Raw genomic sequence first — 27,625 nt, 5'->3', positions numbered from 1 at the left:
TCAAACACAAAGGAAACTTTTCATCATTTTTCATGTCCTGATAGAAAGAAACGCAGTCATGCTTCCGCATGTCTTCACCTCATGTTTCTCCACGTCTTTCTGAGAAAAAGAAAGACATACCCCCCCTCCCAACAGATTCATCACCTGACAACCATGGAAACTACTTCAATCCTCAGTTGTCAAAAATGTTAAAACCAGCTTATCGGCTGCAGCTGGCAAGAACATAGCTGCTTCATCAGTGTGTGTTATTTGCATTGCACATCCACAAAAGGATTCTGTATAATTTTTGGCAGCTGTTTTTCATATGAACTATTCAACTGCACACGTTCCAAAATACAACAAACAAGAACTGAAACATGGATACATAAATACTTGAATTTCAGTCTGTGTATGGGTTAGGAAAGCTTTACACTTCATAATAATGGTACATTATCAGTAATTAATAAAGTATTAAACACAGCAATAAATATTTAATGAAGCATATCATGAGCTCTTGGGTGAACGCTAATAAATAAGAAAGGTGACAATTGGAGAACGAGGTAAAACGTGGGCTTCATTATAACAATCGTCATTACAACAATTACATCATTAATAAATTTAGTAATCTGCGGGAACAAATGATTTCTAAGGCGGATCTTGCAGGCGGATCAGTTGGATAAAACACTTGACTACGATGAGATGATCAGAGATAGCTGCAGCAGGACCATCCCACGTTTCATCTGCTGCCTCGGCTCAAACACCGGCTTTACTTTGTGGCGAAGTTGGAAATGCACTTGACCGACTGAAATGCGTGCGGGAGCGACCAGCTGTGTGGGAACGGGAAGCGGTTCCGCTGCTGAAGTGTCAAAGGTCTGATCTGATCCTACCTGGAGCAACTCCTCCGGTTTCACTGCAGGACACCACTGCGTCAGCAACAGCTGTCCTGCAGCCCCGCGCTGGCTGCCAGAAGGGGAGAGTTACGTCCTCAGTGTAAGGCTTGACGGAAGACTTGATTTTTTTTTTTCAAGTTTCTTGGATTCTCTGGAAATATTTGCTTTACCGTGCAAGGTAACCCGCCACCTGCCTTCTGTTGTCTGCCATGACCCGTTGAGCCTAAAGATGACTCCTGCATGATTCTCAGAATAAACAAGTTTGCTGTCAGACTGCAGGTTGAAGGGTTTTACTTGCAGGTTCTTGAATGGTTTTGGTGATTACGTTTTGGTGCTATTGTATGTCTTCACTGGCCGTGAGTTTGCTTCCTTTTCTCTGGATGAAATGAATTTATTCAGCATCGTACCGGTTTTAAGATAGCTGGGTTGCAGTAGTTATAGTAGGGTATTTTGTGTAATGGTTTAATTTTCCCTCCTTCTCATTTGGACTATGGTGAAACTTAACTTTCCTACCGAGTAATGGAGAACTGTTTGGCTGTTGTTTGTTTTTAAAAAGCAGCTTTCATTTAAAAGGTAGAAACATATGGTTGTGCACTGTAAATGAAGCAAGGTTTTTTTTTTCTTGGTGCTCAAAATAATTAGTTGCACTGCCAAAGAAATTAAATGCAAAGAGAGTTTTAATATGTTCTAATAATAAACATGGACCTGTAATTGAGCTTAGGTCAAATTTGGAATTGGTAGATTTATGGCTTCTCAGCAGTGTTTTTAAGTGTGTCTGTATGAGCAAGCATGTGGGTGTTTGTGATGTGAAAGTGCACGCTCATGCAGTGGTGAACTAGTGTTTTACTGCACTATTATGCTACAGAATCGACAGTATGAGAGGGAAAACTGCAGCATGTGCATCATAACAGGCACATGTCTTCACCTGACAGGTGAAAATCTCCCTAGAGGCACATGACTGTAATGCCCAGTGTGGACACTTTGCAACCTTCTCAATCCCCACTATGCCTCCTCCCACAGGGCCAAAGTTGTATTTTTAGCATATGTCTTCATGGCAGATGGGCAAGATACTGTGATGCTGTGGATGCTCATACCCCACCATTTCTCTGCCGTTAATCCATGTTGCCCAAATCAGAGGTGTGGGACTACAGAGACAGCCAGGCTCCAGGCAGGCAAAGCAGATCTTCAGATACAGTGGAAGACATGGAGACTGGTGTTCATATTAGATCCTGTCAACAGTGCAACTGCAACTCTTATGTAATAGGATGGGCTCCTACAGTAGAGTGGGCTCCTACAGTGGAGCCCCAGCAGTAGAGCTAATACAAATTTCAACATGGATGGGGATCATCAGGTGGTGTTTTTAAGTTCTTAGAGTTGGTTTTGTTTGCACATTGCATCATTTGTCTTAAATATTTTTGATTTATATTCTCCTCTATGCTGCATTCTCCACTGACAATCTTTTACATGTCATCACACATGTGGTAGGTGGCAGAAAATACGTATTTTTGTAGCTTTCAACATGCATAATGTGTAAAGATGTATCTCCGTGGTCTTCCTTTGCCTGAGTTGTGTTTGTTTGTCTCGCATCACATGTTCTTGGACGCAGAAGGTGTCGGTTTTGAGTTTCTTTCACCAAGTGAGCCCATGTGACTGCTTGGCTGGGCCTCTGTATGTTCCAGAGAATTCAAAAGGTGAAATGAGGTTAAAGTACAACTTTTTTTCTCAAAATGTATCATCTCATTTGTTCAGTTCCATCTTATGTGTTCGACATACAGTTTTGTTGTTTTCCCCATCGGAATATTATGTGACAGGTAACGTTGTTTTTGTTAACGTTTAGTTTTGACTATGGTTCGAACATGAGCAGCTCCCTCATGGATGTCTGTGTTTTTTTAAGGACTTGATTGGTGTTATGAATATGATAATAGCTCCCCCTGGTCCCTAAACTGGATGGAATATTCTCCATATCATTTCCACATGCAATCTACTCAGATTTCTGCGCAGCAAGTGCAAAGGCCAAATGGGTCAATTTGAGACAGCAGAAATCTGTTTAGAAAGCTGTATTAGACTATATCAAAGAACGACATTATTCCTGGTGACCCAAAAAAAGTTAATCTTACATTTATGGTTCATTCCAAAACATCTTCATTCACTTTATAAGCTATCTACTAGTTTAGATCCAAGATTATGCGTTTATTAGTACCCTATGCTGTCATTATCCAGGAGACCAAGATGGTTGTGATGAAACATCTATTTGGCCATGGTCAGCCAGAGACACATTGTTCGGCTACGTTCTCTGATAAAAGTCTGGATTTATAAATCAGTAGGCCTATGTGTCTCTGTTAGCCAGCTGACCATCCGGCGGCACCAGGGAGATTACACTAGGTCTTCACAGCTCCTCGGTATGCAGCGACAGAGGCATACTGCAAATGACAGCAGCTGTCTTCTTAGCAGCAACATAATGCATGTAGGGATATATTGCAACTACAGTCTACTGTGCACACATCTGATAAAGACATCAAAATAAGACTGAAAGACTCCAAGGACTTGACCCTGAGTAGTTACTGAGGCCATGAACATGCTGTTCATTTTCAGTCTGGTTTGACTGAGCATGCAGCTATGATTTTGAAGTACAAAACTGGTGGCAACATACAATGACACGATAGGAAGTAGGAACAGGAGAGGTCCTTTTTAATGTGGCTCCCTATAGGGTTTGAAATACAAGGTTAACTGGTGGGTGACAGGGTGTTGAAGCAAGCTGGGAGAGAGCGAGGTACAGTGTTGTGATTTGATCCCGTGAGAAAACAGGGCGAACAGGAGCATGGCAAACATGTCAAAGGACATGTAGATAAAAGCCCTTGTTTGCTCTGTAGATCAGTTGTTTACAACTTAACCACATTCCAGGAGTGGTAAGTGTTGTATAACGAGGGGACTGAGACGCTTGCCATGTTGCCACAGGACTTGTCTTTGAACCCCCAGCATCTTAAGGGCACCAGAGTTAAGCCAACAAGTCATTAAAATTGATTAAAATATTAGGTCCTGGTAATCTTAGGATATGGCTAGCTAGCTTTAGGTAACCCTTTTTCCCCCATCATTTAATAATTATAGGGGCCCTATATTGCAACACCTACCTTAAAATGACATTTTAATCATCCTTACACTATAAGACATTAGGTAAATATTTACATTTTGATCCAATCAAAGAGTACAGTACATTGTAGGGATGCTATTAAAACCCACAGTGCTGACATTAGACAGACAGAGTAAAAATTTACGTTAGCTAGAGTTAGTGTTAGCGTAGTGTTATCCATTCTCAAAGAAGAGCGACTGTCTTTTCATAAGCAGACCAGTCCGCCACTGGCCCAGATGGACCAGTGACTGGTGAATCAACTTGTACTGGCCCCGGGCCATCGATTATGTCGGACCCTGGCCCACTTCTAAATCCCCTCTGATACGCATCTTCGTTTATAACGTTACATTGTTTGAGGGAAGTATAAAGTTAGATAACTGGACGTAACCATCACTAATGCTAACGTAGCTTCTCAGAGATTGAAGCTGTTTTGAAGTTGTTTGTTTTCTAATTTTGACAATCTAACCAGAGACAACACATTAGTTAAGGTTTTAAGGACTATGACTGTCAGTAGTTGTTGTTTATTTTGTTTAAATAGCTGAACTGTAATTATATGGGTTATTGTTGTTCGGATGATTAAGCTAAGTTTGCTAATATGTGCTAACGTCAGTGTCTTTTTTTTCCACACTAACTGGCAACTATACCACATGATACCAACGTCGTTATACTATTGGCTCACAAGCCTTGTTAGAAGCAGGAACCAAACGTCAGACATCTTACACAGAGAAACAAAACATTCATTATAGACCCGCCAACATTTTCAAAATGATTAATTCACAATTATAATGTTTTTTCTGGAAAAGTGATACTTTTATTCTGCACCTTTTTAAAACCTCTTGGGATGTTTCTTTTTTAAATATTCGTCTACATAAAAATTTGATCAATATAACCTTTAATTTTCACAGGAAGATCTAATTGCTATTCTTATGTTTCATTGATCACATTAATTTGAATGTTTAAGACTCAAGACCCTGTAATCTAGTGAATTAAACTGCTTTACTGTTAATGAGAAGACAGCACAACCTCTCTCGCTGAATGAACTCGTGCTGCCCTTGTGACAAAAGCCAAAAGCTAGTTCGGTCAGTTTCCGGAGGTGAATATTGGCATTCGCATTCCACGGCCGGCTAGTGTAACGAAGCGGTGTCTACATTACCCCGTCTATATCCTCAACCGGAATGTCACAGGTCACATGGCCTTCACTGACATGCAAGGTGATATATATATTACTGTTGGGGAAGGCTTCTGAAATCTAACATCCCTCCCCCCCTTCCTCAGTTTGCCACCTGTCCACAGTGTGACTGAACGAGTGTAGTCACGTAGTGAGTTGATTGTCTTCAGCTTGACAATAAAGATAATTACTAATAATAAAACAGATGTGATATATTGGCAATTAAACAGAGTACTAGAATTAATAAAAGGCTTTTTTGAAAAGATACGTTTTGACAAGTGATTTAAAAGATTTCACTGATTCAACAAGCCTCAGATCTCAGATTTTATGTTACTTTATACTTCTACTCCACTACATTTCAGAGAGAAATATCGTACTTTTTACTCCACTACATTTATTTGACAGATATAGTTGCTGGTTAGTTTACCGATTAAGATTTTACATAAAAACAACACATTTGGCTTGTGACCCCACGTTTCAGATGTCTGAGTTGTAAGTCACTTCCACCAAAGAGACATTTCCCCTCTAAACTTCTCAGATGATTTTTTTATGCCCAAAGAGGTAAAACTCTGCCATTAATCATCTCACAACCTCTCTTAATCTGGTGACCCTTAGGAAGGGCCTGACCCCTAGGTTGGAAACCACTGGACAAAACTACCCAACTGTATCTAAAGTACATCAACTAGCACCACCACAAGAGTAGTAAAATGCTGCTTACATACTGTTGCATCAGTATTAACAACCTAATAATGTCATATATAATAATATATCAGTCACAGCGGCCATTTTACTGCAGAACGAGTACTTTTACATTTAATACTAAGTATAGTTTGCTGATATTATTTCTGTAATCTTACTTAGATGGCATTCTGAATGCAGGACTTTTACTTTTAATAGAGTATTTTTTACATTTTTGTATTGGTACTATTACTTATGTTAAGGGTCTGACTACTTCTTCCAGCGCTGACACCACTGTATTTTTTGGACACGTTTCATGATGAGTTTAAGCGTGATATACAGAATCTATTTTGACTGATACTGAATATTGCACTCTTGCCTGTACTCTTGGCTCTTTCGTGTGGAGAAACACACACTGATAAATGTAGACATGTACAAAACCTAACACGGCGCCAAAATGTATTATTTACCTAACTGACGCGGGAGACAAGGCAACGACCTCTTCGAGAGGACTTTTTTGAGATTGGCAGGCTTTCAATTGAGGGACCAAGCTTTTTTAAAAAAGGACATTTGATGGCTTCAGCAGTGACGGTGTGATGCAGTGCAATCAGGAAATGTTCCCCATAAGCCACAGAGAAACACATCCATTCTCAGGATGTGTATTTTAAGGTTGGCTCATGGTTAAGGGCAGCGGGGCCCACGGCTCCCAGAATGGGGGTTTTGAAATGGGATGATGAGGGGGGAAACTAGGACTTGGTAAGGAGTGTGAAGCGAGTAGTAGGTAGGTGTAGGCTGCCCAGGTTTCCTTGTGACTGAGAAACTGTTGATATTGGTAATAAATCTAAAGGTTTGTTTTGGTAGGATAAAGGAACACATGTAGTATTTTTGTTTAAGGGCAAAAGAGACCCTGTCAGTTGTGTGTCGGAGTGATTATGGATGGGGGCTTTGATGAGTGATAGTGTTAAGATGGAATGATTGAAGTCTGCATTGTATGAAAGAGGGATTTAGAGCCTCAAGTGTCATGTAGCGGGATGACGGGGGATGATGGGGGTGGGGTGTTGTAAAGTGTGGGTAAGGGTGCGGAGTCGGAAGCTTAGTGTGTTTGGGGCCCCATGTAAAATAGAAGGTAGTAGAGAGAGGAGTCAGCTCGGTAAGATAAGTTGGCATGCTGTCCTGTTTATCGGAGGGATGTGAGGCGCAGAGCGAAGGCTCAGCCAGGAAGGAATGAGCAGAGTCATCGGGCCTCTGTAACACGACGCTCCGTCTTGATTGCCTGTAGCAGCTGGGCAGCCACCGTATCCGTGCGAGCGTGTGCGTCTCCTCACATGTGTGTGAATACATAATTTTCTGTTCAAGTGTATCTCTTGTTGCCATGTTGATAGCGCAGTCTGATCTCTGTGACTTCTTTATATGTGTGAACTCAAGAACTCTTCTCTTTTTACAGGCTTACCAGCTTGTTTGTCTATTTTGGTGATTAATGACATGTCTGTGTTCTTTGTGTAGTCTCTGTATCTTAGTTTCAGAACATGTAGACATTAAATAGACATTATTGCAAGTAGTGATGTCACAAGGCGACAACCAAACGTTGTAGATTTTAGGTACTGATTAAGTACTTGATTTTGCTTATAGAGGATCTGTGATTCTTAGGGTTTTTTCTGTACAACTGTGTATTCAAAAAACTTTCCTTAAATCCATTTCTTCTTAAGGCTCACTTCTAGATAAGTTATGTTTTTGTCCTCAAACTATTTTCAAATGCATTTCAAAGCTAATTTTCAATTTATTCAACTTAAAAGTATGCAACATTTGCAAAATGCATATTGATATTGATGCTCTCTGGCAAATACAGAATCAGAATCAGAAATACTTTATTTTAATTTAATACTTTATTGATTCTGTATTTGCCAGAGAGCATAATGGCAGGAACCTAACCTGAGCTGCTCCAGACTAGTTGCTAAACACATCAAAGGATGTAAGCAAAAGCCACTTGGACTCGATATGGAGCGTCTGCTAAACTAATAAGTAATCTGATGTACACAAGTAATGTCATGGTCTCTTTAGAACGGTGGGAAAGTCCAAGCTCTCGTCCTGAGTGGGTCTATTCATTTTGTAACCATCTTGACACTTGTAAGTGCTCATGGTGTCATCAGAGATGTAGGGCACAGGGTGGAGGGCAGGAACGAGGGAGGATGGGGGGTTTTGCACACAGATCAAAGCAACTTAGACCTATGATCATTACCAACAGTCAGGACACGTACGGAGACAAACTTTTAGTACACTGGTTCCCAACCTTTTTGGCTTGTGACCCCTTTAAACAAAGCTGTGACTACATGTGACCCCTAATCACAGGTTTCAGATGTCGAACAGTTCCACCAAGGAGTGATTTTCCCCTCTAAACTTTTTAGATTGTTTCTTTTAAATACACAAGAGGAGGTTAAACTATCTAATATTCCACAAAAAAGCAACGATTGGAGAAAAAGTACAAAAACATATACACATTTGTGTAGCAGAACGTTTTTCTTCTTTCCTCTCCCATTAATCATCTAATGACCCCTCAGATTTATCTTGGGGCCCATTTGAGAGGTCCCAACACCCAGGTTGGGAACCACTGCTTTAGCACATCTCCAACACACTAGTAATGAAAGGATTACAGTGGGAATTTTATCATGTAAAAATACCAAACATTTCTCCATTTAATATTACTGTAAATTGAATACTTTTGGGTTTTTGACTGTTGGTCAGAACAAATAAACAAAATCAAAACCAAAACGTTTTGGCTCTGGTGTCATTTGTCGTCATGCTAATTGATTGATTGGAAAAAATGCAATGCATAGATTAATTGATAAATGTACAAAATATTATAGGGGGGCAAATAACGATTATTGTCATTATTGATTAATCTGCTCATTATTTTCGAGATTAATTCTTTGGTCCATAAAATGTCAGAAAATAGTGGAACATGCCTGTTATAGTTTCCTAAAGCTAAAGTTGATGTCTTCAGATTACAATCACATAAGACAAAGAAAAGTAGCAAATATTCACTCTTGAGAAGCTGAAGCCAATGAAAAAAATGTCTGCCACGATTAACAAATTATAAAAAAAAAAATAAATAAATAAATAAATAAATAAATCAAAATATTTGCTGATTTATATTTCTGCCGATCGACTAATCGATTAGTGGTTTCAACTCTAATTTATTACATTCCACTTTACCTCCTGCCTTACAAACTTTGTTGTCGGAGGACCACATTTGGAAGAGTCATAAATGTTTAATGTGTTTTTAAAGTTTTCAAATCAAATCAAAATATTAATGCTTGCGGATGAAAATGTTTAAGGTTTGGGGGTCATGGCTTGAAGGTCATGGTATGCTCTGTCTGCATGCTATACAGCTGGAACCATCTCAAAACTGTAGTTGGTAATGTATTATGTTCTCTGTATTCACTCACCGTCCTCCCTTCAGCTCCTCCTAGGGAAACCCCGGTGTGGCGGTATCCCTTCGCGATGCGAAGATGGCGACCCTGCTCCCTCCCCCAGGCACCGATGCGTTCCGCCGCTTCACCCAGGAATCGCTGGCGGAGATCGAGAGGCTCACGGAGGAAAGAAAAAAGGCCGCAGAAGTAGAGGGCCATGAGGAGGAAGAGCCAACGGCCCCACACGCTGATCTGGAGGCGGGCAAGAGTCTGCCCATGATCTACGGAGACCCTCCACCAGAGCTGCTCAACACACCTCTGGAGGACCTGGACCCCTTCTACAAAGCACAGAAAGTCAGTCTGAGCACATCTGGGCTCACATGGCAATGAAAAGCTCCATTGAAACACATAGGCACTGTGCACACTTAGTCTTTAATGAGCTTCACTCTGTCCTTACATAACCTTGAAATATGACAGGATGTATTGCTTAACATAAAGTTATTACAGCTGCATACAGTATCCCTTACGCAATGTATATGATTTCATTTGTGGTATGCATATATTGCAGTTAAATGTTAAAGTATCATTTCAAGATTGTCATCACTAAGTATTTATTGAAATGTAGTAACTATTTTTGGACTATATACTAGTTTGCATTTATACAGATAATCTCTGTGTTTTTCAGACATTCATTGTGATCAGCAAAGGAAACACAATCTACAGGTTCAATGCTGAACCGGCTTGCTACATTCTGAGCCCCTTTAGTCTGGTTAGAAGAGGAGCCATCAAAATTCTCATACATTCATATCCTTTGAATTATTGTTGTGTGAGCTTTTGAATTACTTAGTGTATTAAGGTTTGAGCTGGACATAAAGGGATGTAGATGTTGAGCAATGAATGAAGAGGGGAAATGTCTGCTTATACATATAATGTCCATGTTTGTTTCCTTAATCCTGAATTAAATTATTTAGCATGTTCATCATGATTACAATTCTATCGAATTGTGTATTCATGACGATGAGCAACCCACCAGCATGGAGTAAAACTGTTGAGTGAGTACTTCATCATCGTAGATTAGTTTTCAGTCATTCCTGTGTTACAGTAATACAGCTTCTACTAACTTATGTTGCATGATTTCTTCTTAGGTATGTTTTTACTGGTATCTATACCTTTGAGGCAACAGTCAAAGTGTTGTCTAGAGGTTTCTGTGTTGGATCTTTTACATTCCTTCGAGATCCATGGAATTGGCTGGATTTCATGGTGATCAGCATGGCGTAAGTGTACTTTCATCTAACTATGTAGTTGCATTTGATATCAGAAAAATAGTTCTGATGTTCTTATCATTACATATTATCAACATTTTGACATTATGATAATGTGCTGAGTTTGGCTATTGGCTTTGATTAACTGTTTTATGTCTTTCCACAGATACATCACTGAGTTTGTTGACCTTGGCAATGTGTCAGCCCTCAGGACATTTCGTGTACTTCGAGCCCTTAAAACAATTACTGTGATTCCTGGTATTTTTAATATTTTATATATTTTTTATATCATTTTTTGAATGTGATGTAGGAGTATATTCGTTTTCTGATGTTGCAATGACATTATGTTTTGTGACAAGAATCATTTGTTACATTGATTAGCGTTTGTTGTTGCAGAGCTGTTTGACTTTCAGAGATATGCCACCAACATATCAATTGTATTTTGTCAGGTTTGAAAACCATCGTGGCCGCTTTGATCCAGTCAGTGAAGAAAATGGTGGACGTCATGATTCTGACGGTCTTTGCTCTTGCTGTTTTTGCCCTTGTTGGGCTTCAACTTTTCATGGGAAATCTGCGTCACAAATGTGTGCGATGGCCCATCGAAATAAATGAAACTGCATTTGAATTTTTTAACACCACCACCACATTTAATGACACAGTGTCCTTCAATAACACCATGGGTGTAAATGACACAACATATTCCAACAGTACTTTCAATTTCACTGAATATATTGAAAACACAGGTATGTTAAACACATATTACATTCTTTTTAAGCTGTCCTCAGTGTAATAGGTTTCACTGTTTCTATTTCACTTTCTTGTTGGTTTATAGAGAATCACTATTATTTGGAAGGCAGTCTGGATGCTCTTCTTTGTGGAAACAGCTCTGATGCTGGGTATGTATTATCCACACTGAGACTACCAGGCTAATTTGGTTTGGTCAATCTGGTCTGGTTTCAAAGCTCTGTGTGTTCGATAACCATTTCAAAGGTTCAATGTAAAACGTGTAAAATGTCTTATTGACATTTATCACAATAGAGTGCTGAGTGTGATTTGGAGGCTGGTAGAGCAATTGTGGCATGCTGACTTTTCTTCTTTGATGATAGAAAGTGCCCAGAAGGATACACATGCATGAAGGCTGGGAGGAACCCCAACTTTGGCTACACCAGTTTTGATTCTTTTGGCTGGGCCTTCCTGGCCCTCTTCAGACTCATGACCCAGGACTACTGGGAGAACCTTTTCCAGCTGGTTGGCACTTCTTTCATTTGTTGCAAACAGATTTATGACCTCAAACTTCATTTTAAAATTAAAGAATGATTATGAAAAGAAACTTGTCCTTAGTTCTCGTAGCTTCTTTTTTGCTCCAAACACAGATCCTGCGGGCAGCTGGTAAGACATACATGCTGTTCTTTGTGGTGATTATCTTTCTGGGCTCCTTCTACCTCATCAACCTCATCCTGGCTGTGGTAGCCATGGCTTATGATGAACAGAATCAGGCAACTCAGCGAGAGGCCATAGAGAAAGAGGAGGAGTTCCAGCGGCTACTAGAGCAACTCAAGAATCAGGAACAGGTAAATTTATAAGCAATAAGAAGACAGCTAACCATACAGCTATATTTACATTAACATACCTGCTCACAGCATCTGCAAGAGTAAAGTTTTAGATAAGAGGTTAAAGCCAGTTGCTAAACAGCCAAAAGTTTTGGCAGTTTTTTAACTCGATGACTGTGGTTGCTGCCATATGACAGCTTATAGCAAAAATTAAGGACATTTTGTTTTGTTCCTTAGTACAGCATTAAGATAAATACCTCCAATTTCATGATTTAAGTGTGATAAAACAATCAGAGTTTCACCTTTTAGAAATTTCTAGAGTGGTAAAATGTATAAAAGGTGAAACCGAAAGTGTTAATTGTCAACAAATAAATCATATTGTTTGTAGGAAAATTGAAGCAACAGTTAGAATGACTGTATTTTTTATCTAACAGGCTCAAGCTCTTGGGAGCCGAGCCACTCTAACCAGTAAGAAGTCGCTCAGTCATCACACCATATCTGAGTTCGCAGATGATGAACGGAGCCTTGAACATGATGAAATTATCAAGGATTGTAATGGGAGACTCATTCCCCGTCTGATGATCAGATCGCCCACCATGGTCAAGGTTAGTCAGTTGCCCTCTGGTCATAGTGAATCTGGTTAGACAATTACAATTTGCTGATGGAAAGAGTTTTTTTTAACTTCAAGCATATCTGGTTGTTTTGAAAAGCCTTTGGTTTTGATTTGATTCTGAGGTTCCATCAACAGCTTGCAACTGACTGATTTATCAACATATTTTACAGTCTACTGCAGATTATGAACTCGGAGAGAAGTCATTAAGCTCTGAGCACAGCATGCTTCATCTGGATGAACCAGGCCTGACACAGAGATCTGCTAGTGCCATGACTGTGCTCACTGCTGTATTGGAAGGTACAGTGCCAATCGAGATAGAAACTTACAATTTTCATACAGAATCTCTAGATATAGGATTTCGTTTCTATCTTAGATTAAACTAAAATAAGAAGACGACACAACAACACCAGCAGCAGGGTGTAAGCATCTAGAAGTGTCAAGTTCCAGGGAATGAAGAAATACACAAGGCTTAGCTGCAGGTTCTTGGAGGAGATGCTCTAATGTGAGCTGTAATTGCGTAGATTGTCAAGCAGTTGTTAACATTATACACTCATTTATCCAAGGCCAATACAGTAGCATTGTCTTGAGCTCGCTATAGTTGGGCTAATCATATTGTGTGTTGGAGAAATCCCTGTCAACATTCAGTTTCACGCCCACATGGTGTTAAGCTTTGGCTATTTCAGTTCAACTATAACTTGGCACAGACCAGTCACTCATCATTGCTCTCTGCTGGCTGTATCATGCTCCATTTAAAGATAACCCATATGCTTTGATTAAATGACAGAATTGTTTTTCCTGTCTGTCTTTGTCTAGAGTTAGAGGATGCTCAGAGGCCGTGCCCACCTGGCTGGTACAAGTTTGCCGACATGTTCCTGAAGTGGGACTGCTGCGTGCACTGGGTGGTCTTTAAAAAGTGGGTGCACTTTGTGGTGATGGACCCTTTTGTTGACTTGGCCATCACCATCTGCATTGTGCTCAACACCCTCTTCATGGCCATGGAGCACTACCCCATGACCCCAGAGTTTGACTACATGCTCTCAGTGGGGAATCTGGTGAATATGTGCCACATTAAATTGAAATTTTATTGCAGAAATGTTCTTCCATCTCAGACTTGATTTTGTCTGTGCCTGTAAAAGAAATGTATTCCCCTATAGGTTTTCACTGGAATCTTCACAGCGGAAATGTTCTTCAAGCTTATCGCCATGGATCCCTACTACTACTTTCAAGTTGGCTGGAACATTTTCGACAGCATCATCGTCACTCTCAGTCTGGTGGAGTTGGGGCTGGCAAATGTCCAGGGGCTGTCTGTCCTTAGGTCCTTCCGTCTGGTGAGGCACAATGATTGAACTTATTTGTATCCATTTACCACAATGAGATTACTTCCTACATTATTATTCCTTGTCTTTCTTTGTCTATCCTGTGTTGGCAATAGCTTCGTGTTTTCAAACTAGCCAAGTCCTGGCCCACGCTCAACATGCTGATCAAGATTATTGGTAACTCAGTAGGAGCTTTAGGAAACCTGACTTTGGTGCTGGCCATCATCGTCTTTATTTTCGCCGTGGTGGGTATGCAGCTCTTTGGCAAGAGCTATAAGGACTGCGTGTGCAAGATCTCCTTAGACTGCGAGCTGCCACGCTGGCACATGAATGACTTCTTCCACTCGTTCCTCATCGTGTTCCGCATCCTGTGCGGGGAGTGGATCGAGACCATGTGGGACTGCATGGAGGTGGCCGGAGCTGGGATGTGTTTACTTGTCTTCATGATGGTCATGGTCATTGGAAATCTAGTGGTTAGTACAACAATTATTCATTCACTACTGATCACTGTCTTAAATGTGAAGCATGGCGACATATCATTTTACGTGGACATTCAGACCCAAAAGTTGGTTAAAGACAAAAAAACAAAAAATGCAAGGGACCGTGCTGGTGGGGGTGATGTTGCTTCAGGTACCAGAGAAGTACAATCTAGAAAGGCCAGTTTGAGTAGTAGATCCATGAGTTTGAAGGCTTATCAGATGCCAAAACACTGCACAGCAGTATGATGCTACGAGACAGGATTTTATCACTCTGGAAAGTTGCTGCGGCAACACTCATTTTATCCACTGTCTAGAAGACTGTGAGGTTAATAGCAGAACCTGTTTACATTGCAGTCATTTACATAGAATGTGTGCTTGTATGTATTCTATTTTGTTTAACACAGTGTGTTGCTAGACAATATTTGCACTGTGTTGAGGAGAGCCAGGTTATTTTTTTTTAATAAAATGCCCCTGTGTTTTTGGCTGGAGCCCTCTGCGTCATCACCCCCGCTGTGCCAATACAGTTGTCTCTTTGAAATGAATGATGGGGGTGCGTTTTTTCATGCAGTGCCACCATCTGTCTAAATATGGCCTAAAGATGATATATATGTAAGGAAACAGAGACAAGATGGTATGATTGAACACAGCTCAATTTCATTTAGGTAAAAATAATTGTTTCTCAGCTTTCATTTACAATCAGTAAATAGTATAAATAGACTTATTCTTATCATCTGGCTGTGCTGACAGTGTGTTGGCACTTTATAGCTTAACTTGACAGTTCATGCACTATTACTTTATACCGTATTATTATCATCAACCGGTAAACCCACTTTGTACTTCACATTTATTTTAAATTTTATACTTATACCCACTTGGTACTTAATTTATTTTCTGACCTGTATTATAGTGTATTATATTTTTTGCTTAGTACTTCTATTCCTGTGTGCACTGACGTGATAGTGAGCTGCTGTTGCAGAAGAGTTTCTGATTCTGATTCTGATAGTCAGTGCTTATATCAGCATACAGTAAATCTTAAGTAGATGGTCATTCCTGAGCTCACAGATGCTGCCACTCAACTACATGTGCAATATCCAAACTCTGAACAACTGTCATTACTGTGAAGCTGTAAAGCTAACAAACTGTTTTGAAAAATCTTTCTAAATCTATCAGTTATCTTATTATAATACCAGAAGATTTTGTGGCCTACATGTCTTAGCAGTCTATTGTTAATCCCTCAGCTGAGGGATGCCAAGGACAGACAGACACAGCTGGGGGAGAAAATGTATCCACCAGGGGGCATTACAGAGGTATTATAGTATGAGTATTATTATATGAAAATATAAACACTCAAGACAGAATACAACGTATATTTGCTTGTTTTTGTTTTTTGGTGCATCAAAATCTGAGTTCAAAACTTTCTTGAGCTACACAGTAAACACAGATGTTCACAGATTCTAATATAAAGAATATCACCACGTATTATTTCATATGATAACTGTTAAATTGCTTCAGTTGCACTAACCTTTTCACACAGCGTCCGGATGAATTTACATGAAGAGGCAACAGAGTTTGTGACGCTTAGTGAAGAATCCTGAGTGTCTGGAGCATGAAAATACTGTCCCTGACATTTTATCTTGGCCTCACAAAACAAGGACGTACATATAATACAGATGATCACTCTCAGACATCATTTCAGCATCATATTTAATGACTAGAGCCAAAACCATTTCCTGTTAGGTTATTCATAGAAACGGAAAGGAAATGGCTCATCGTCAAGCTAACAAAAGTATTGTGAGGCCGCACTGTGCCAACATTATCTCACACTAACCCCCAAACCTCCACCCATACTCTGGTGTACACTCACCTCACACATAAATGCACAGTATTTGCACTGACATGAAGGCAAATAGTATACTTACACACTTCACTGGCGGGGGGTTTCTATTTAAATCAAATGACTTGAGCCACCAAACAGTGGTTTTGACCTTGAGTATGTGCTAAGATCCGGCTCAAGTAAGCATGCTGCCACTGTGGGAACAAACACAGACAGCTGAGCGAGCAGAGCTCAAGTGGCAGGGAGACTGGGTGTTAAGGAAAAGTCATTCGATAGCAGATTGAACTGTAACTGATGAAGAGGTAATCATATTGGGCCATCAGCATGGAGCAGAGTGGAATTAACTTGCATGTTCAGGGATGTATGCTAATAATTTTGTGCTCATTACAAATGCTCCTGAATTCACACGCTCTCATCTGCATTCTTTATTAACTTTTGGCATCCTTGTTTTTGCTTTCCTGCCTCACTCCAATTCCTCTTCCTTAAGAAGAAAACCACACAATTTTTAATATTATTTCATGTAATTGTGAGGGCTAAGACATTAATCATTATTAAGAACATATGGCATTATTTCTTAAAAGCTTGAAATCTTAAAGGCATAGTGTGGCATTTTGGGAAAATGAATAGGCGTATTTCCCAAAATGTCAAACTATTCCTTTAAGATAAATGCCGAACTTCTCACGTCATCAGGTTACTAGAACTGCTCTCAAGGAAACTGAATTTAAAACAACTGGGAAATCACCTGAGGGATATTTCTGAGAATCTGGGAGTAGTATTTTGCATCACCAACACTGAAAACACTATAACCTCTGCTACAATTGTTTTGTTTTTTTCCCCTATCAAAAATCATCATATCTTTTTCCACTCCTCCACTGTCGGGCTTGTGTTTCGTGCAGCTCATATTTTCCCCTCAGCCCTCTTTACTGATTCACAGCTCCTACACTGGAATGAGACAGATAAGCCTGACCCTGGCCCATGTAACCATGATCTCCCGCTAAACCTAAGAAACAGGAGCCGAGAAATTGATTAACAGGTTTAGAAACTAAAGATAGCTGCGTCTGCAACAGGAGGCAGATGACATAATGTTTATTGATGTGCCATCACAGGACCAATTTGATATGTGATAAGTATTTGAGATAGTCCAGACTTCTGTGTTTAGTTCGGCAATGTTGGCATACTTTGACTCAGCGATCACTGACTACAAGCTGTATAAGCTTGGCCACCAGAAAAGTTTATAATTATTTCACTTGCAGACCCAGTAGAGATTCATATAGCACTATAATGTATTCACTGACTCTTAATTCTGGAAAAAAAAATTAAATTCTCATCCATTGATAACAGATAATACATTTCATATACAGTAGCTGCATACTAAATAAGGATGTGTGCATTTTTTGCAGTGCCAAGTTTTTGTTTTTCACATCAGGGTACAAAAGAAAATAGTTGTGTTAATATTACTGTGCTTGAAATATCAGATTTACATTTCAGTGTATCATTACCTTCATTACTCCTTGCGTTTCTTTCGTCAGGTGTTGAACCTCTTCCTGGCCTTGCTGCTCAGCTCATTCAGTGGAGACAACCTCTCAGCAGGGGACGACGACGGAGAGATGAACAATCTCCAGATTGCCATTGGCAGGATCACACGGGGCATTGACTGGTTCAAAGCGTTCATCATTCGAACGGTCCTGCACATTCTTGGCAGAAAGCCCGAGGAACCTGAGGAGGGTCCGATGGACGACGAGGACCCTAAAACGGAGGGAATTGAAATGAATCACTTGGACACCAGCCAGAATTTCATAATGGCAGATGGGATATCTAATTGTTTGGTTGAAGGCCGGCCTTCTGGATTTATTGTGGATGGAGAGGTCAGCCTCAATGTGCCAATCGCCCAGGGAGAGTCAGACTTTGAAAACCTGGGCGAGGATGATGAGGATGATGCAGATATTGCTAATGACTCAGAGATTTCAGATGAGAGAAATAACCAACATTACTTGGTAAGTACTGTAGATCAATCAACAAGTACAATCTATTTATCTATATACCTGCACAGAATATATATTTCACTTTTACTTCAGTATCAATCTCATGATGATAGTTAAAACAATATAAATCGAGTTCTCTGAACACAGGCTGACCTCTCTGACAGGCTTTATGCTTTGTCAATCATCTGATCGTCGATCAGGATGAGCCTATTCGACACCGAGTACTTCACCTCTTTTCACGACACTGAGCACATTGATAGCATGTTATACAGTATATACAAACTAAAAGCCACATTGACAGTGACAATCATGAACACGTCACCCAAATATGACTCAGTCTGCATCTAACACACCTCACAAAGCGTGGGGAGGGGGATGCTGCAAAGCAATGCTGCTTATAAAGTAGTGTTATAAGGTAAAATGTGGCATGTAATAAATCACCTGCTTACATAGGCCTGATTATAAGCCATGTGACAGACCTTTACAGAGCTACATTGAAAGTGACCAGATGTTTTTATCTCTGTTTTGGCTATCTAAAAAAAAAAAAATCTCATTTCTAATTGACTTATATAATATATATAATATAATATTTCTACAGTTTGAAGTCTGGTTGTGTAATAATGTATGAAATGATAAAACACGCTAGAGTAATACACAGTGCATCAGTGTCTCTATTGGACGAACGAGCAGATCCGCTCAGTCAAAGTTGAACAAAGGTGAACTCTGACGTGCGAATCTGCTGGAGCTGGCTGGACATTGCAGCGAAACAGGAAGCTTCAATAGAAGTGAATGGGAGACTGAGCGGATATTCACCCACCGGAAATATTATGTGACCATGCCTTTAGCTTTGTTACATCTGTTAAGGCGGGGCAACTTACACCTTTACCATTCCTGTTGGTACTTTGACGACCTCACATATTTCTGCCAAACTCTAACCTGAGCAGAGGTCTAATCAACAAGAATAAGTGAAAATACCTGTGCGGATGAGCAGGGCCTTTAAGATTGTACTACTTAATGGTCCTGCATACCCACACAGGTGTTTTCACTTATTCTGGCTGATGAGAGCTTACATGAGGTTATGGAAGTCTGTGTACTATTACAAATGATAAAGGTGTAAGCTGTCCTGACCTGAGTCCAGAGAAGAGGTCTAATCAGGCAACATAAGTAAGAAAACCTGTGTAAGTGTTGTGCATGGCCTTTAAAAGTCTTGTTAACTGGGAAATTAACCCTCCCACCCAGATATAAACTAATAACACAAAGCTAATCAAATGCAAAAATAAATTTTTTGAGAAATGAAACTTGTGTGCAAGATATGTTTGTCTTACTGCTTATGAACGCTTACTAAAGTTTCTTCTCTATTCCTGTGCTATTTCAGGAAAACTTTGAAGATGAAATTAGTAGTCCTATGCTGGGAAATGTCAAAGTGAGTAACTCTGTAGACCCACATGATCAAAAGCGTATGTTCAGGTCATTACTTTATATGGTGTTCTGCTCAAAATAAATGGGGGGTAAAAATCAATAATGTATATTTTGCATGGTGGCTTTGTAACTGAGCTTCAATTGTAATTCTTGACTAGCTGATGGGTGCTTTGAATGATGGGGATTCTTCAGTGTGTAGCACAGTGGACTATCAGCCACCTGAGCCTGAACCAACAGAAGTGGAAATTGAAGAGCCAGACCCCGTGGAGCCAGAGGCCTGCTTCACTGACAGTATGTACAACCACTGTAAAAAAGAATAACTTAACCATGTACTGTAAACTTCTCACAGACAATCATGCAGTAATTGCTCGTTTTCTTTAGGACCAGTGCTCATGCTGTTGAAATCTAATCTGACATCTTTTGGAGTAATCCTGAACCTTTGATTTTCCTCTCCCCTCAGACTGTGTGAAGCGCTGGCCGTGTCTGACTGTTGACATCACCCAAGGTAAAGGCAAGAAATGGTGGAACCTCCGTAGGGCTTGCTTCACTATTGTGGAGCATGACTGGTTTGAAACCTTTATAATCTTTATGATCCTCCTTAGCAGTGGAGCTCTGGTGAGTGCTGTCATCAGTGCAACAAATTTAGAAATGTTGACTGTATTACTGTTACGACATGTATCTAGGTATCTCATAACTTCTTTTGGCAGGCCTTTGAAGACATATACATAGAAAGACGCCGAACCATCAAAATTATTCTGGAGTTTGCTGACAAAGTTTTCACCTACGTCTTTATCATTGAGATGGTCCTTAAATGGGTCGCATATGGCTTCAAGACCTACTTCACCAACGCTTGGTGTTGGTTAGACTTTTTCATTGTAGATGTAAGTTTTGACATGTTATTTTAATGCTGACCTGTACGTGTAACTTTCAACAGAACATACGTACAAACATGTTTTATGTCAGATGAAGTCCGTGGTAACACTTGAATAGGAAATATTTTGATTCTGCCACAGATTTCCCTGATTAGTTTAGTTGCCAACTGGATGGGCTACTCTGACCTTGGACCAATCAAATCCCTCAGAACTCTCAGGGCACTAAGGCCTCTGCGAGCACTGTCAAGATTCGAAGGGATGAGGGTGAGTTTTTGGCTGTAAAACCACGTTTGAGCAATGTGCATGGCTAACATTGATTTAGATTATGCAAAAGCGGTGATATTTAATGCATTATCATACTAATTTGACTGGCTTTCCCCTACAATGTGTGTTGAATGCATGCTTACACCGTGGCTGCTGTAACAGAGCTGTCTGAGGTAAGAGTGCTGGTAAAAACCTGATGGCAACAGCAAGTTTGTTGCTCACTCCAACAAACAAAATAAACTAGGAAATGATTCTATACATTTCTATATAATTCCTTAATTCTAACAAAGTCCTCTCTTTTGGGCAGGTGGTGGTGAATGCTCTTGTTGGAGCAATTCCCTCCATCTTCAATGTTCTGCTGGTGTGTCTGATCTTCTGGCTCATCTTCAGCATCATGGGAGTTAACCTGTTTGCTGGGAAGTTCTACCGCTGCATCAACACCACCACAGAGGAGCTTTTCCCCATGACTGAGGTCAACAACAGGAGCGACTGCATGGCCATCAAAGAAGCCACGCAGGAGGCCCGCTGGGTCAACGTCAAAGTCAACTATGACAACGTGGGACAAGGCTACCTGTCCCTACTTCAAGTGGTGAGGAGTGCTGTTTCCAGGATTATACACTTGGAACATGTTGGAAAGTTGGTGTGTTCAATGACACAGATTTTGAAACAATGCTATGTATTTTCAGGCAACTTTTAAAGGCTGGATGGACATCATGTATGCTGCTGTTGACTCAAGAGAGGTAGTTATTATTTACACTTATGTCAATATTGAAATATTACATTTAGCATTACATATGTTGGTAGCCCTTTGTTTTACAGTCATATGTATCAGTAATGTATACAAGGCTAATAAAATGAAAATGAGTTTGTGCAGAAGATCATCCATTTCGGATTTTGGTCTCACTACACAACCTTAGTCTATGATTCTATATTCATGTTTACTTTGTTTTCGGTATGGAGCAAGAGAGAGATCCATAGCTCGCCAGCAGTTCATATATTCTCCCTTCCCTTTCTAACGCCACCCTGCACTTTACGTTCATTGAATATATATGTAATATATGCTGTATGTGACAGATTGTGATGGTGGAGTGAGTGCAGTCTTTGGATCAACAAGTGCCCTTCCTGGCTAGTATCGTATTCCAGTATAACCTTTTATCCCGTGTCTTCCTCGCTCTGTCTCAAAATTATCTTTTCCTACTTAATATACTTAAACATTTAGTAAGCGGGAAAGGACTGCTTTCGCTTACATTTCTTCTAATAATTTAAATGTTTTGTTCCTTTTAGGTAGAGGAGCAACCTTCTTATGAGATCAACCTCTATATGTACATATACTTTGTCATTTTTATCATCTTTGGCTCTTTCTTCACACTCAACCTCTTCATTGGTGTCATTATTGACAATTTCAACCAACAAAAGAAAAAGATAAGTATCACACTTTTTATAAGAAGTAGTCTGCACCAATACAAAAGTGATTGATGTTTTTCTTAAAGTGATACTTATTTTAAAGCACACAAAAGTTGTCACCTAATTCAAATACCTATAATGATGTTTCTTTTATGTCATGTCTGCACTTTGGAGATAAAGACATCTTCATGACTGAGGAACAGAAAAAGTACTACGAGGCCATGAAGAAACTTGGTTCCAAGAAGCCACAGAAGCCAATTCCACGTCCAACTGTATGTCATTAATTTACAACTGCATGATCGATTCAGTCGCTGATAGTAATATTAGCAATATGTGTTATATTGTTTTGTTTTCAAAACTATTGTTGAACTACACTGTTTGATGTTGAAAAGTATAAACAAGGTGTCAAGCGTGGCATGACAATGTCATCAGTGACCCCTGCGCTGACCTTTTCTGCACATTGCTGGTGTGAACAGAGCAAATGACCCTATTGGATTTGTGTTTCTGTTCTTCGCCTTCCCAACCCCTCCCTGTCTCCCTTTGACCTGCAGAACCTAATCCAGGGAATGGTGTTTGACTTCATCAGTCAGCAGTTCTTTGACATCTTCATCATGGTGCTCATCTGCCTCAATATGGTGACCATGATGGTGGAGACAGACAACCAAAGTGCAGAGAAGGAAGATTTCCTCTTTAAAGTAAACTTGGCTTTCATTATTGTTTTCACCGGAGAGTGTGTGTTGAAGCTCTTTGCCCTGCGACAATACTTCTTCACTAATGGATGGAACATTTTTGATTTTGTTGTGGTCATCTTGTCCATAGCTGGTGGGTACCTAATACATTACCAATTACATTACTTCTACACTACTAGTGTTCACACTATACAATGTATATATATTGTCTCTGATTGTAGTTTATCTCCTTTTATTTCAGGTACAATGCTCTCAGACATAATCGAGAAGTACTTTGTGTCACCAACTCTGTTCAGAGTGATCAGACTGGCCAGAATAGGCAGGATTCTGCGTCTCATTAAAGGAGCTAAGGGCATTCGGACACTTCTCTTCGCCCTAATGATGTCACTTCCTGCCCTATTCAATATTGGTCTCCTGCTCTTCCTCATTATGTTCATCTTCTCCATATTTGGCATGTCAAACTTTGCCTATGTCAAAAAGGAGGCTGGAATCGATGATATATTTAATTTTGAGACATTTGGTGGTAGCATTATCTGCTTGTTTGAGATTACAACATCAGCTGGCTGGGATGGGCTTTTACTTCCAATGCTGAACAAGGAGTATCCAGACTGTGATCCAGACTTCGAAAACCCAGGCACAGGTGTAAAGGGTAACTGTGGCAACCCGGGCATGAGCATGATCTTCTTTTGCAGCTACATCATCATCTCATTCTTAGTAGTGGTCAACATGTATATCGCCATCATCTTAGAGAACTTCAATGTGGCGCAGGAGGAGAGTGGTGATGCACTCTGTGAGGAAGACTTTGAGATGTTCAATGAGACTTGGGAGAAGTTTGACTTAGATGGAACTCAGTTCATTGAGTATAGCCGTCTCTCAGATTTTTGTGATGCCTTGCAGGAGCCATTGCGGGTTGCCAAGCCCAACCTGCTTCGCCTGATTGAAATGGACCTGCCCCTGGTCATTGGGGACAGGATCCACTGCCTGGATGTCTTGTTGGCCGTCACACAGATGGTCTTGGGAGACTCGGTGGAGATGGTGGCAATGCGGGAGAGCATTGAGGCTAAGTTCATCCTGAACAACCCCACCTCAGACTCCTTTGCACCGATTACCACAACGGTGCGCCACAAAGAAGAGCAGAGGGCTGCTGTAGTCATTCAGAGGGCTTACCGCAACCACCTACTGAAACGCTGCATACGCCACGCCGCTTTTATTCACTGCTGTAAGAGGAAGGGTAGAAAGGACGAAGGTGAAGATCCACCAGAAAAAGAAGGGATGCTCGCACGAAGGATGGGAGTGCTATATGGGAGCAATGTGGACGTTGCAGAGGAGATGGAGCAGGCTGCTTTAGAAACTCTAGCAAGCCATCAGTCTCCTAATTCCGAGATATTATCACATTACACAGGGGCCCAGTGTGGTCCAGAACCCCTTGAGCCAAATATCATGGTTGTACCTGTAGAAATTACTAATGAGGTTTTATTACATTCTGCCCCCAACCAACACTTCTTGACCCTACTACAGGCAAACCTTAGAGAGTCAATTGTATAACAAACAGCAGAGGACACTTAATTTTGTCTTCCCCCTGTTGTTTTTCACCAGTCAAGGAAGTAGTGTTAGCAGTTGATGCAAAGTCTCACTAATGGAGCTGCATTTTTCCACATTAGATGAAGAGGTTACACAGTGCTAATGAATGTTTAAACTGCATTTTTGATAATTAAACTTAACAAACAATTCCTGTTGCTTCATGGGTTTAAGTGTCTTTTTGGGTTGTAGAACTGGAGTGCATGGTTTTCTCTGATAATAACCACACAGACATCAGCAAATATAACCACCATTAATGCTAAATAGGAAGGATAGGTAAATAACTTAAAATAAGCAAATCAACATCACTTTGTGTAATGTTAAATGAGAATTAATTTAGCTATAAAAACAGACAAAAAATAATATGCTAAAATATTAAATTACCAGTTGTACGAGTTTAATGTAAGTCCCATTGTAGCACCCTCCTTTCTGTGCCTGTGATGCTTTTTCTCTGTATATTGGTGGGGGTAAATGGTACTTTAATTTACATTTCCAAATTAAGGGCACAATTAGATATGATTTCTCAGCATTTAAATGTACAATGGCTTTCAGAGAACTGCAACACTTTTCTTTACACTTACTGTGTAAAAACTTTGGACCAGTATCTGTGATGTGTTAGCGTTCAAGTGAAAAATCAATCTTGAAATTTGATGGTTCCTGTATTTCTGAAAAGTCCTAGCATATTTCAATAATTTTTCTATGAATAGTCATTGCCCACAGAGGTCTGAACATGGAATTTTCCAATAGATTTTAATGCACGCTATGGTTAAAGCCTTCATTTAGGCCAGCAATAACTTTGCTTTAGGTGTGACTATTACCAGAAAACCAAACCATGTGTGCCAGTTCTCTCCCAAAGAGTAACTTGAAAAACACATGGCAAAACCTGAATGACCTTTAGGATTATAGGATTTATGCTGTTTATGTCAGACACAGTGTGTACAAGCTTGCACAGCAGATTATCACTTGACTCTCTGTGTTGCCTTACATTTCAAAGTGACAAGATATCCAGTCTTTCTTGTGATTTCCTCTGATATGACATGAATGCTGCACTATTATCCAACTCTACAGAGCAATATTTGAAAATTAAATTTGCATATACACGGCACTACTTCATCATGAGAGCCACGCTGAAATTGTACCATTTCATGGCTAAAATGGTTGGGAGTCATTTCATTTGTTTTCATGTTTGAAAAATTTAACAGAGCAAAATCCTATTCCTGCTTACTCTTAAGTCACTTTTATGTGTAATCTCATCAATGTGAGGGCACTACATGCTAATTCTTTCAATTAGACACTAAATGATTTTCTATGGTGGAGTTAGGTTTGTACATGAATAAATTAATAACTGAAAAATAAGGCTTATCTTGATCACATTTATCCCAGGCTACCCGTGAAACCCTGATCTCTGTTATACTTTATTAGTTAACAATAACATGGGCCAGCTAATGCAGTTAACATCTGTCCCCGAGTGGCTCGTTCAGAAAGGCCCACTTTATATTGCACTATTTATATCCCTTCCAGGTCAAGTTAGAGCAGTTGACTGTGTAAGAGACCTTCCTGTTTTCTAAAATGACTCCATCACTGATATATGCATATCTTGTAAATGTTTTGTCTATTTTTTTCTATTTTTTGGTCCCCTCAGACAGATCCCAAAACTCAAAGCAAGCAGTCACTTGCTTTCCATTTGGTGGGTTTCCATTTCAGCATTTAGGTTTAAACGCTATCTGTGACTGTAAACTTAAAATCTTATGTTTACATTAACAGAACTGCTAAGCTCCTTGTTCATTTCAGCTGTTTTCTACATTTGTCTACTAAATAACAATAATTCTAGCAATAACATAAATACTTGCTGTACATTTTAAATTAAGTTTTGCCTCAGGTTGGATCAAGTGCAGAGTTTGTCTTTTGACTTGATCTTAAATTAATCTGAAAATCTGAAACATAGCACACACAGCTAAGTGTTGAATTAGTTAAATACATGACTCTGAATTTAAAGGAATAGCCCACCTTCCAATGTGTAGATAATCACACCTATTTACTACATATTTGCAAAAAAAGTCTTCCTTTTAGTAAGAATCTTAATGTAAAGTGGATCTAATCATCTCAAGTCTGTCCTCATGTAGAAAGGTTGCTTCACTTGCTGTTGTGTAAGTCTTAACTGAATTTAAAACGTCTTACTCTGAATATATATACATGAAAAATCTAAGCACTTTTACAGTTTTCTAGTTTGTTTTTTACAATAGACTATAGAAGGTTGTCTCTTCTCTTTTTTATGTGTTCAGCGCTGTTTTAACATCAACCCTGGGGGATAAAAATGTTTCCTCTGCGAGGGGTCTCTTTGTCTTATCCTGCTGCCGCTGCATGGCAGTTATTCCTGTCAGAAGTCTGTAATGTGACCTGCAGCAATCCTATTTGAGATTGACACACTGCTGCACTACTTAGCTATAGTCTCCTCTGATGGTACAGTCGAATTCACAAGACAGTGTCCTCCTTTTGTTTACATTTCTAATGGAGGAAGAGCCATATGGGGAGCTTTACTGATACACCCACAGTCAGTGTTGCCTGTATATACATTTTCTTTTCTTTTTTCCTTCTGTATTGTAAATTTATATAATTTTGTTATTGTAAAAAAATGTAACTATATTGTAAGAATAAAACACTTCTTGTAGGGAAAAGCAGGCTGTGAGTTTATGTTGCCACTAGCTGGATTATGTGTTGCATGTGAAACTGCACTGGTACACTGAGGGCCTCCGGTGGTTGTAACGGTGAACAGGCCACGTTTCATTTTTAAACTTGGAAGCAGACTTGTGAAATTAGAAAACAATCCACAATCTGTTTGAACAGTGTATTTTTTTGTGAAATACTAAATCACAGTATTTGTTAGGGACTGTTTGCAGCCACAGATTAATACACATTTTGTGCGTCAACGCATATTTACAGTATAGCAGGACGATGTGGGTAAGACTCAAAATAAACTGTGCCCGTTCATCGTAATGAAGGAAGTATGGCTCATTGATGCATTTTAAATAAATACATAATCAAAATGAATTTAAAATACATTTTTGAGCGACAGTGGAGCTCAATGGCACAGAGGAATAAGCTATATCAGGCTTT

The 27,625-nt window shown here is 39.8% G+C and overlaps 1 protein-coding gene across 4 annotated transcripts; it reads left to right on the top strand.

The window, feature by feature from the left end:
- The first annotated feature begins 876 nt into the window (after window positions 1-876).
- scn4aa (sodium channel, voltage-gated, type IV, alpha, a) lies at window positions 877-27,176 on the top strand. 4 transcript variants are annotated; one of them, XM_044178627.1, is made up of 27 exons: window positions 877-1,047; window positions 9,300-9,603; window positions 9,935-10,053; window positions 10,212-10,301; window positions 10,395-10,523; window positions 10,678-10,769; window positions 10,961-11,254; window positions 11,344-11,407; window positions 11,618-11,759; window positions 11,885-12,082; window positions 12,496-12,666; window positions 12,845-12,971; window positions 13,488-13,726; window positions 13,829-14,002; window positions 14,107-14,463; window positions 17,833-18,297; window positions 19,661-19,708; window positions 19,863-19,995; window positions 20,165-20,319; window positions 20,412-20,585; window positions 20,718-20,840; window positions 21,148-21,429; window positions 21,527-21,580; window positions 22,125-22,262; window positions 22,412-22,516; window positions 22,796-23,066; window positions 23,175-27,176. In XM_044178627.1, exons 2-27 carry the CDS (start codon window positions 9,349-9,351, stop codon window positions 24,476-24,478), a joined length of 5,703 nt encoding a protein of 1,900 aa, XP_044034562.1. In that variant the 5' UTR covers window positions 877-1,047; window positions 9,300-9,348; the 3' UTR covers window positions 24,479-27,176. The 4 variants fall into 4 exon arrangements, with proteins under 4 accessions (XP_044034562.1, XP_044034564.1, XP_044034563.1 ...); XM_044178629.1 differs by having other exon boundaries at window positions 889-969; XM_044178628.1 differs by lacking the exon at window positions 877-1,047 and adding an exon at window positions 6,933-7,169.
- Window positions 27,177-27,625: the final 449 nt, after the last annotated feature.

The sequence above is a fragment of the Siniperca chuatsi genome, linkage group LG20 (assembly GCF_020085105.1).
Source record: "Siniperca chuatsi isolate FFG_IHB_CAS linkage group LG20, ASM2008510v1, whole genome shotgun sequence".
NCBI classification, from domain to species: Eukaryota; Metazoa; Chordata; class Actinopteri; order Centrarchiformes; family Sinipercidae; genus Siniperca; species Siniperca chuatsi.
Note: the sequence above shows the minus strand (reverse complement) of the source record. Positions and strands in the feature narration are given on the sequence as shown.